This window comes from Phyllostomus hastatus, unplaced genomic scaffold (genome assembly GCF_019186645.2).
Source record: "Phyllostomus hastatus isolate PE091 unplaced genomic scaffold, TTU_PhHast_1.1 phas_contig_86, whole genome shotgun sequence".
Lineage (NCBI taxonomy): Eukaryota > Metazoa > Chordata > Mammalia > Chiroptera > Phyllostomidae > Phyllostomus > Phyllostomus hastatus.
The window spans coordinates 28,736,738-28,748,863 of NW_025333977.1; the positions used below are offsets into that span (position 1 = coordinate 28,736,738).

General features: G+C 34.9%; 1 protein-coding gene across 1 annotated transcript in view; it reads left to right on the forward strand.

Moving 5' to 3' along the window:
• The window catches only part of MFN1 (mitofusin 1), a 33,813-nt gene continuing 21,687 nt past the window's right edge, over positions 1-12,126 (forward strand). The window contains exons 1-7 of the mRNA XM_045851526.1: positions 1-65; positions 186-304; positions 2,573-2,708; positions 4,321-4,483; positions 7,198-7,322; positions 9,269-9,377; positions 10,799-10,906. Coding sequence (XP_045707482.1) covers positions 193-304; positions 2,573-2,708; positions 4,321-4,483; positions 7,198-7,322; positions 9,269-9,377; positions 10,799-10,906 — 753 coding nt within the window. The 5' untranslated portion in view covers positions 1-65; positions 186-192. The remainder of the gene's footprint in view (positions 66-185; positions 305-2,572; positions 2,709-4,320; positions 4,484-7,197; positions 7,323-9,268; positions 9,378-10,798; positions 10,907-12,126) is intronic.

Sequence of the window (12,126 nt, forward strand, 5' to 3'; positions counted from 1 at the left end):
TGAGAGAAACATTGATTGGTTGCCTGCTATACACACCCCAACCGGGGATTGAACCCATAACCCAGGTATGTGCCTTGATTGAGAATGGAACCCCCAACCTTGGTGGATCAGAGGACCTCTGACCAACTGAGCTACCTTGCCAGGATTCATTTGTACACTTCTAACTTTTTATTTTCTCCCCCCAGTACCATAATGGCAGAAACTGCATCTCCACTGAAGCACTTTGTGCTGGCTAAGAAGGCAATTACCGTAATTTTTGACCAGTTACTGGAATTTGTTACTGAAGGATCATATTTTATTGAAGGTTAGTTTCTCTAAGTTTTTCAAATAATAACTGGAAAATATACCAAGGTACATTATTCTTTCAACCTTAGTTGCTGAACACAAATATTGGGACCTTGTGTTTATATATATATATATATAATATATATATATATATAATGAGAAATACCCTGACAATAAAACCCATTTCTGCCTTCCACAGGAGGAAAGATTAAATGATATTAACAACAAAGAAATAAGTGCTTGTATGTAATATTATGAGCACTTTATTATATTAATAACACTTTAAAAACTATTAACTCATTTTATGCAAAATAAATTTAAGTTAAATTATAATTAAATTTATATTATAAATATTAACTCATTCCAGTAACATTAACAGTTCATTTAATCCTCATATCAACATTGAGGTACAATTTTAATGACACTCATTTTATAGATTAAGAAAACCAAGGCACAGAAAAGTCAAGCAACTTGCTCAAGATCACATGGCTAATATATGCCCAGACTGAAAATCAGGCAGCCCGCAGTTAGCCATTACACTTACCTTCTCCCCTACTCAGTAGTTAAGCCAGTATCTCAGACCAATTTTATCCTTTCAAATGGGGCTGGGATGCTGTGGGAAAGGGCAAAAAAGTTTTCCTAAAGTGAGTGCAACTGTTCACACAGAAGGATGGGAATGGTTTACTAGGGAATACTGCCTTAGAGATAAATGTTGAAAACTTTTCTGGTTCTTAAGATTATGTGACCTTGAAGGATACAATGAAAAGGGAGGGATTCTGTAAACTCCAGTGACAGTGGGGAAACATTTGATAGTTTGGTTAGAATCAAATTTTCTTTTCCCTCCTGACCCCCCCTCACCAGATTTTGAGCTCCTTGAGTGTAGGTATCATACCTTATTATCGCATCTGTGTTACCAAGCCTGACTCAATTCAAGTTTTGTTGGAGTGAGGGGGAAAAATACAGGTATAGAATCTTTACATTTAGTTTGGGGAAAATTTGAGGTGGAACAATGACTTTTTTTTAAGTAGTTTATTTTTTATTGTATTTTCTCCCCATTACCGTTTATCTCTGTTGTACCCTCTTCCACCTCCACCCACCCTCCCTCTCCCCTGCAGTCACCATACTGTTGTCCGTGTCCATGAGTCCTCTTTGTGTTGCAACAGTGACTTTGAATAGTATTTTATTCTAAAACAGTTGATAGGAAGTGAAGATGAAGTTAAATGTATTATTTTCTGTATAATGAACTAGTTATTGATCATCATGCTAGGAGCTAGTGGCTAGCCGCTTAAAAATCCAAATTCAATTTTACTGGTTTTAGAACCTCAAGAAAAAATGTTTCAAAAAAGAGAGAAAGCAAATACACTAGGAAGAACATAGAAGAATAAAATGGAAAACAAAGGTGAATGTAATTATACTTAAGCCAGTCTTAACTTTACTCACCAAATTATACATATTTTATTAATGCACTTGAAAAGTATGATGAGTATGTAAAGCTTAAGTTGAACTAGATGAGTACTTGGTAATGTGTCATTAATTGTCTCTAATTAGGACCTTTTAAATAACCAAATGAATCTTTCATGTTTTTACCTGCAAAATAAGATTATAAAAATATGACTGTAAGCATGTATAATCCTAAATAAAAACAAACAAAACTGAAAAGCTTTTCTGCTTTTCAAACCCAGACTTTTCAAGTAACCCTTATCCTTAGAGGAGGGGAGGTTGAGGCTATGGTGGGATTCAATCTGCAGTTCTTCTTCCTGTGGAATGAGTTGTTTGTGTCATCCCTGTGCCAAGCAGATAGGAAGTGATAAGGCAGCAGTCTTCCCTAGCTTGGAGGCCTCCTTGAACCATACCTGTTTCCTGGGTGCTCCCATTCAAACTTTAGTCTTAGCATACATATCCCTCTTCTCAGCTCAAGATTTGAAGATCCAGTCAGGGTAGAGTAACAATAGGTGCATATTATGTTCTAGTTTCTCTGTTCAGAAGTACATTTTTGTCTTAGTTGGTGGTTTTGTGTTTTTGAGACCTAGACGAATAATAAATATGCCCTTTTGACTGGTCCCTGTAAATTCTTAATAATTTTGATGTTCTTTTGGGCAGGATTCTTATGACCCATTGTAAGGAGGCATTCACCTTTTACAAAATATTCAGATATGAGCATTTTTACTTTTCAAATGGCATGTTAATATAGAACAGAACCAAAATATATGCATATCTTAGGTATTTCATTATATAATTAACTTACTCATTTGTATGACTTTTTCTAATACCATTTCATTTTTTTCAGCAACGTACAGGAATTCAGAACTTGATCGAGTAGCTACTGAGGATGATCTAGCAGAAATGCAGAGGTATAAAAACAAGCTTTCTGTTATTGGTGAAGTGCTGTCTCGGAGACATATGAAAGTGGCCTTTTTTGGCAGGTAATCCTTTATTGTTTCTTCTCAAGGGTAGTTACCAGAAATCAGCTTTTCCTGTCATAGCTTCAGCTTTGTGTCTGATATTTCAGCAAGTGATATTCCTCTCCCTTCTCCCCACAACAGTTTGTGGCTATATTAAATGTTAAAGCTGTTAGTAGGCAAGAGAATTTGTTCGTTTTAGCTTCTAGTATAAAATGAAGCTTTATGAAGGTCAATAATATTTTTGTATTTTTAAAGGATGCCTATCTCTAAGAATTGGCCAGTTATAAGAATAGAAATATAGATAATACCCATAATACGTGGTTTACTCTTTTAAGCTTCTGTTGATGATCAGGTCTGTTTTTCAAAAGGATTCTCAATCCCATGATTCCCAGAGAGTAGGAAGTGCCATTTCTTTCTTCTTTTTTTAAAAAAAGATTTTATCTACTTATTTTTAGAGAGGGGAAGGGAGGGAGGGAGAGAGGGAGAGAAACATCTACGTGTGGTTGCCTCTCCAGCGCCCCCTACTGGGGACCTGGCCTGCAACCCAGGCACGTGCCCTGAATGGGAATTGAACTGGTGACCCTTTCATTCATAGACTGGCACTCAATGCACTGAGCCATACCAGCCAGGGCGAAAGTGCCATTTCTTAATGTAACCAGCTGGAGCTATAGAATGATCTCTGCCACAGCTTCTGCATTCATTTAAGGATCATTTGTTAACTACCTATGTACCATGCACTCTTAGGCACCAAGGTTGCAAAGACAAATGACTATGTTTATAGTTGGTTACTCAAATATTGTGGGCTATGTACCAATAGAGGCATTTATGTACTCACTAAACCTCATATGCCTGTTCAACTATTTTCCTTTTTAAGGCTTTAGCAATTGCAATTTCCTATGCCTAGAATTCTCTTTGCCTTGTTCTGTGTATGTCTGGCTCCTTCTCTTTAGATCTCATCCTAAATATTACTATCTTAGAAACCTTCCCTTATCACTCTTATTTAAAGTATCCTTCCTCAGTTATTCCCTACCAGAGTACCTTGTTTATGTTCTTCAAGTAGTTTTACAGGGCTCTGTTGTTTTTGTTTATGTTTTTATTGTCTGCTTCTCCCACTTAATCATATTCTCAGGGCTTTTAAGAGTCAAGGATGAGGTAGGTCTGTTAAAGGTGCTGCACTTCAGATTAAGGTGGAGTAGGAGCGGAAAATAAAAGGCCGCCTGGAGCGGGATGCTTCAACTGCCCTACTTGAGAAGGAGAAGTATGTCTTAGCTATGGATGTGAAAAGAGTCCAGTCTAAATTTAAGGACATGCGGCGTTAGGCCACATTTTGTAATGGGTAGTGTCACAGAGTTAGGGGCTGTGATTTCAAATTGCTACAAGAAGCAAGAAAGATAGAGAAGGTAAGGAGAGCTTTATAGGAAAGGTAGGATTTGTTTTCCTCTACTTTATCTTTCTGCAATGTACATTGCTAATATTCATGTAAATCAGGTAGTTGACTCTTTCATGAAAAATGGCAAGTAGTGAAATTTTAGCAACATTTGAATTCTAGAAAAGTCAGTCTTAGGCCCAATAAAAGAACAAAATTTTTACTGTTATCTTTTGTTTTTCATGGTTTTGTATATTCATTCTTCAGGACAAGCAGTGGAAAGAGCTCTGTTATAAATGCAATGTTGTGGGATAAAGTCCTACCCAGTGGGATTGGCCATACAACCAATTGCTTACTGAGTGTTGAAGGAACCGATGGAGATAAAGCCTACCTTATGACAGAAGGATCAGATGAAAAAAAAAGTGTGAAGGTATTACATTTGACCATAGCAACATAATGTACCTGAAAAATGCCCTAGTTCTTTAAAAAACATAAGATGTTAATAGAACCATTAATATGTCTATTCATAGCTTTTTTTTAATCCTCACCCAAAAATATGTTTGTTGTTTTTTGGGGGGGGTGCAGAGAGAGGGAGGAAGGGAAAGAGAGAAACATCTATGTGAGAGAGAAACATCAATGTGTGAAAGAAACCGATCAGTTGCCTCCCATGTGCCACCCCTATTGGGGATCAAACCGCAACCTGGGTATGTTCCCTGATGGGGCATCAAATCCACAACCTTTTGTTGTGGGAGATGACGCTCCAACCAGCTGAGCCACCTGGCTAAGGCTGTATTCATAGTTTTTAAAGCCATCACTAATATTTTAAATTCTCTAAAATTCTTTTGCTTCAGAATTAAATTGTCGGGAGAAGAAACCCTGTCCTTAACTTGAAATATAAGTAAATGAGAGTTAAAAGCTTATTAAATTTTTAAAACAATGTTAGAGTATGTTACTACTATTTAATCTCAGATCTTGGCTTTTTAAAGAAAACTTTAAAAAATTTGGGCCCTTGGAATTTGTTTCTGATACATGCATGCTTTTAGAAACTTTTACATTGGAGTATTTAGTAAACATAATCATGAATAAATGTTATAGTTTTATCAGATGAGAGCCAATGACAATTATCTACCTTTTATAAATTTCTTAAGGGATTCAGTGCCACTAGATTTCCTTCAGCAAAAAAAAAAGAAAGAAAGAAAATTGGATGTGAGATTCTGGCCGGAATGAGAGCTTTTTGTAAAGGCATTATGTTTCACCACAGTCACTTGCTCTTAAGTTGTAACTTCTCTTCCACAAATGCAAGAGTTCAGTGTTTGAACTTTTTAGTTTTTGGTAAATTGTAGGTGTATTCATGTGTCGGATTCTTGTTCTGTGAGTTTGCTGTTTGATGTGTGTCAGGTAACTCGATTTGTGTAGTAACCTTCACATTAGTTATTAGGAATGAGAAGAAGTTTATGAAAATATTTTTAAACTTTTAACCCATACAAATGAAGGATCACCTAGTTTGTAATGAAGGTTTTTAGCAAATTAGAATTCAGACTACTTCTGACTTTCGTTCCTCAAGTCAAGTGTGCTGTGATATTTTAAGGTAATCATTTGCTTTTCCTTATATATGCTGTCTACTTCCAGTCCTTTTCCTTCATGTTCTTTTACTCCTCTCCTCTACTCCAAAATTTAAATTTGTTTAGCTCAAGTAGTAGCCTGCTTTAAGGTGTAAATAGACTTTCAGTCTTGTTTTCATGCTAAGTAATAGTTTACTTCTTAGTAAGAGAAATGCAACCATAATAGCTAATACTTTATCGTGCACTTGCTATGTACCATGAACTGTTCTGAGTACTTCTCATAACTCAAACCTCACCATAGTTCTGTAGATAGATGCTTTTATTTTATTTTTATAAGTGAGGCATGAAGAATTTAGTACAAGTTTAAATTCTATTAAAAAGTTTATAAGAGCAATAAAAAAAAAACCTACCTAATGTTGTACTAATGGAGATTCACTTCAACCCTGATCAGGACTATTGTGTCCATTTGAAAATAAATGTTTCCCTTTAAAATGTGGCATAGATCACAAGTGGACCAGAAGGTATATGTGCTGATGCCCTTCCTTGATTAATGATTTTTTTCTTTTCTTTTTTTTTAAGTTTTTAGAATCATGTTTATTGAAGCATAATTTACATTCAGTAAAACTCGTCCCAAATTTGATCATAGTCAAACCTCAGTTCTTGAACATCTTAAATTGTCTTAAGATAGGTGTAGAATAGCTAGTCTAGTTACTGTGTCAAGCTGCAGGCTGGGACTGGTTGGTAGAAAAAAATTAAATATTGAAATTGAATTCTATGGAAATTCTCTGTGGGGTAGACATATGTCTTAAAGACATTTGGCACATCAGAACTCACTCCTGCTCTTACCATGAAAGGGGCAAAGAAAGCAGAAACCTCTATTTTGCATATATCAACTATCACATGTTCAAATGCACCTTATTTACTTGAAAAGCTCTTTCAGGCACCACAATTCTGTCTTTCAAGCACCAGCCGTGAAGTTTGTCAGCATCTTGAGCTGGGCTGAACTGGGTCACACACTGTGGCTGAAAGGGGATGTTTCTTCTATTCCCTGTTAGTACTAAGCAATATGCATTCATTTTATGAATGAGAAAGTACAGCAGACAAAAAGAAAAACTCTAAACAAAACTCACACACTTCCTGAAACCAGTGGAAACCCTTTGGGTTTGTTTCTCTGTATTTAAAGAAGGGCTTTATATCATGTGCTGTTTCTGGTATTGCTTTTTTTCCCCCTTGATATAGTATACATTTCTTTTTCTACATACAATATCAATTTCAGAGGTTACATAGGAATTCCATTGCCAAAGTTCCACTTCGGGGGGTGTTTAGAATTTTTACAGCTCTGATAATTTGTGTAGAATGGTAGAGTAAATTGTTTTTAAGGGTACTAGTTTATTTTTTCTGTTTGGTAATCTTAAAACACAGGTTTCTCAAGATTGCTCACATGGTTTTATTTTAGATTATTTAAAGTTCTGCTTTTTTGCATATTTGTAAAAAATAAATGTGTCAGATCATAGTATTTTAAATTTTTATTGCAATTTATTGTAAGTAAGTGTTTTGTTTTTTCTCCCCCCCCCCACTTTAGACAGTTAATCAGCTGGCCCATGCCCTGCATATGGACAAAGACTTGAAAGCTGGCTCTCTCGTGCATGTGTTTTGGCCAAAGGCAAAATGTGCCCTCTTGAGAGATGACCTGGTTTTAGTAGACAGGTAAAGTTACATATGAATTTGTTTTCTTTTTGTAAGGGTGTATTTGTTAGAATAATGCTGCTTGCTTTAGCATGTAGTACATAAAAATTTTAAATGTTCAATTGCTGCTTTTTTCTCATTTTCTAGATTGTTAAGGGACAGATATGGTGTTGGTTTTTGTATTTTAATGATATCATAAAGGTGCCAATTTATCAGTCTAATTCTATTATAAGAAATTTCAAGGATGGCCACTCTTGTCTTACTTCTCTACTCTGACTTCATAGCTTGTGTGAGTGGCTGGGCCTTAGAGATTATCTAGTTCTAGATAACTGTTGAGTGGGCTAAAAAGTCTGTATGGTTTTTTCCATACAATAAAAGACATATTTTTCATTTTCACCAATAACTTTATTATTGATTTGGCTATTTTGAGTATGTTGGCTATCTCTCACCAATAGAACAATATAAATTGTTCTTCTAAATTAATGTCTCAATTTGATCACTATCAACTTCAACTGGTCTACCCAACCATGGAGCACAGTCCAATGAGAAATCTTTAGCAGGAAACTTTGCAAAGCACTTTTGACATGTTTGATCAGTCACAGCACCTTCTCCACACACTGCACAAGTCTTTTTTTGCATGTCAATTGTGTTTTTACCTTTCTTGAAATAATAAAGCATAATATGCCAAAAATGTTGCGTATTTTTTTCCCTCTTCAATATTAAAATGGCTACACAAAATTCATCAATTTTTATAGTTTTTTTTTAAGTGCATGCTGATATGACAGCTGTCACAATACAATCTAACAGAATTGTTTCAAATGAAGTTAAAGACAACTGAGTGCTACCTGAGCCATCTTATGGAAAAAAAACAAATGAACTTTTTGGCCAACCCAGTAGATAGAGAATTCTAAATAGTTAATTTTTAAAACTGGTAATGAATTTATTCTTGAGACCCAGTTTCCCAAAGTAACTTTGCTGGACAGTTCATATAGCTCATCATTGTTCAAGAATTAATCAAGTACTGTTGGAATTTTTTTCCCAATTTTTCTCATTAATCTGCATCTATATGTGTTCTTTAAATCACCCTACTAAAGTGGTGCTTTGTGAAATAATAATGCATATCTGGTAAGCAACGCCATTAACCAAAAAAGGTAGTTAATGGTTTTTAAAAATTTTCATGTGTTTTGGTTTTTTCAGTTAAAATTCAGTGTTCTGTGGAACCCATTTTGTTTTTGATGATGGACATTTAATTCGTTTTAATTTGAAGTGTTTCAAGTAATCAACAGAACTTGCTCAATGAATGAGAAGATGCTTGTGAATTAAACATACTTGGTTTAAATGTAGTAATATTAGCCAATAATTTTGCTTTATTTCATACCTAGAATGTATCTATGACACCAACTGTCAACCTGTCAATTTGATAGCGGCACTATAATTGTATAGTGTAGGTTGTATATTAAATTTGTGTCTAGCAGAGGCTGTTTTATTTTTCATGACTTACACTTATAAGCACTTAGTCTTTTCTGAGCTGTACTATACATAGCTGATAACACCTTCATTTTTTATTACGCATTAGCTTAGTTTGTTTTTTTATTACGTATTTTTTAGCCTTCTAAAGCATAAAGATTTAACAGATTGAACTATCAATTTTGTTATTTGCTTTGTTAAAAACCATGAGGTTATTTGTCTTTGGTAATTTTTTATTTTTTACCACCTGTCGTCAATTGGATAGGCTCTAGGAGTTCCTTGTCAGCGGAGTAAATAGGTAGAATTATATAAAGCACAGGCTATCTCACCTTGCCACAGCTGCTTTCTTATAGGTCAGAATGTAAATCTCCTAGACTTCATACGATGACTGGTAGAAAGTGTCCTTTAGTCTCTAAACTACTTATAAAAGTTTTAAAAATTGTGTACAATCCAAATTTTTTGAAAGAAATTTTATATAATTTTTATTTTATTCCCATTAGTCCAGGCACAGATGTCACTACAGAGCTGGATAGCTGGATTGATAAGTTTTGCTTAGATGCTGATGTTTTTGTTTTGGTTGCCAACTCTGAATCAACATTAATGAACACGGTAGGATTTGATTATATTACTAAGTTTGAGTGGGAGGAAATGAAATGGTGTCTGTTTTAATTCTGAAAAGCCATAGAAATCCAAATATTGGATTGAAAGAACTTCTAATATCAAGGGTGAACAGAAGGGTTTGTGTTTCCTTCGGACAGGAAGGACTGATTCTGGTCTTGAGTGTTCCCACAAGGTTTGAATAGCAGTGTGGGATTTGATGGCATTAGTTTCTGCTGAATCTTTGAGTTCAGGGTGTGATACGTGTGTGTCGTTGACATTCGCCATGATTATTTGCCAGTTTCAGAAAGAATGGGCACCAGAATTGTTAGGATACTAAGTCTCTTGAATAAGGTATAACACCACCACCTCACTCCCACATTTGGCAGGCAAGGCTTTTCTATTTTGAGTTTTGTTAACCCTTCCCTAGCTTAACTTGAGTATACTCTAGACTATTGTCAAACTTAGAAGATTGTCCCAAATTTTCTAGATCCAGATTCATTCCAAAAAAAATTTCCAGATTTTTAGATAATCTAATATCTAAAACTATACTACAATTTTTAAAAATTGTTACTCATCAAAAGCATAGAAATGGCCAAACACCATATACCCTAGGTGTTACCAGCTAGACCTCTGTTTTGTTGCATTGTTGATTAGCATTTGTGTGGCCAGTGGCCCAGTCTGCATCACAAGAGACCAGGCTGCTGTGACAGCACTGCCCATTGTTTATAACCTGATGGTATAAAAGATAGATAAATGCTTAAAATCGGTGTTAGAAAATAACTACTATTGGGGAGTTGGATAAACAAACTTTGACATGTATTCTAACTTTGGTGCCTTTGTTTATACTGTTCTTTGCCCATAATTCTCCCCCTTTCCAACTTTTTATTTTTTCAAAAAGTCCATCTTTATCACCACCTTTTTAATGGACCTTCTCATAATTTCAACTAGATAATGTTGTCTCCTTCCTTTGATTAGTCCCAGCATTGATTTACAGTATTTTTGGCACATACTTTCTGCTGTTGCTTATTATGATGTGTTGTACACTAATCTTATATTATTATTTTACTTTATGTAAATTTTAAAAAAGATTTGAGGTAGCTGTTTGAAAATTTAGACTGTCATGACCAGTAGTACCTTTGATGTCCTGCATATAACAGAGCCAGATAAAATACTTGTTAAATTGAATTTCGAAAAAGACTTACGGCTGGAGCAGGAAAATCTTTACTTTTCCTTTTTTTATATTATAATTTTCTCATCTTTGAAAAGTTTAATGATCATAGTACTTTGGGATACTTACCAATGAGTATTAATCACTGTTGTCTAAATGGTTCCGTAATTTAGATGAAAAGAAAACCTTAATTATAGATAAAAATATAAAAATAGATTTTAGAAGTGAACATAGATACTATTGGCTGTTTGATGTTTTCTAGGAAAAACAGTTTTTTCACAAGGTAAATGAGCGACTTTCCAAGCCTAATATTTTCATTCTGAATAATCGTTGGGACGCCTCTGCATCAGAGCCAGAATATATGGAAGATGTAAGTTTTTTCCCCCATAATACTTGACATATAGTCATGTACATTGTTATCTGAGAAAACTGTATACCTATGATATAGCACATCGTAAGCAGCTGCTCTTTCACTAGAGAAAAGCATATAAGTGTAGAAAATCTGGAGTCAGTATTTGATATAGGTATTAACCTACTTTGAAGGGAAATTGTGTTATAAAATTACTATCTAATCATTTTAGATCTTGAAACTCCCCTTTTCTTTGTTTTCTTGAAATTTTTTACTGAAGTATAATGTAGTAGAAAAGTGTACACATCATAAGTGTCCAGCTCTGTTAAATTTTACAGTTTAGCACAACTTTGTCAGGATCCATCCAGATCAAGAAGCAGAACATTCCCAGCACTCTGGGAGCAACTTCCTTCCATCCTCTATTCTTCCTCCCAACAATAATCACTTAGGATTTTTAACACCTTTGACTGATTTTTCCAGTTTAACTTTTTGTGTAATAGAACCATATTGTAACTACTTTTTTGTGTCAAGATTTCTTTTCTTCAATCTTGTTTTGATATACAATCATACTGTTGTGCATAGTTGAAGAATAGCATTCTCACTGCTGTATAGTATTTCGTCCTGTGATTAATTACAATTGATTTATTCATTCTGCTAGTGATAGGCATATGGTAAATTACTTGTTTTTAGTTATTACAGATAATAGTGCTGTGCACATTCTTATATATGTCTTTTTTTTTTAACACGTAGGTGTATATTTCTGTTGGGTGTATACCAGTGGTTCTCAGTGTGAGAGGTTGGGCAGTTTTGACATCCTGGAATATTTGGCCATGTCTGAAGACATTTTTGTTGACAGCTGGGTGAATGTGCAGCTGGCATGTAGTGGGTAGAGGCTAGAGATAATGATGAACATCCTAAACTATAGAATAACCCACCCCCCAACCATAGATTTACCTTCTGCAAAAGGTCAATAATGCAGAGATCAGTAAGATATGAGTATATATCTAAGAGAAGAATTGCTGGATTACAGGTTAAGAATATGCCATTTTAGTTAACACAGCCCAAGAGTTTTCTCAAGTGCTTACACCACTTTATACTCCCCACCAGCTGATTTGACAGTTTCAGGTGATTTATATCCATCCTCACCAACACTTGGTATTTTTGTCATGCTGGTGGTTTTAGAAACTTTGTTTCTATTTATTTATTTTTAGAGGGGGGGAAGGGAGAAAGAGAGGGAGAGA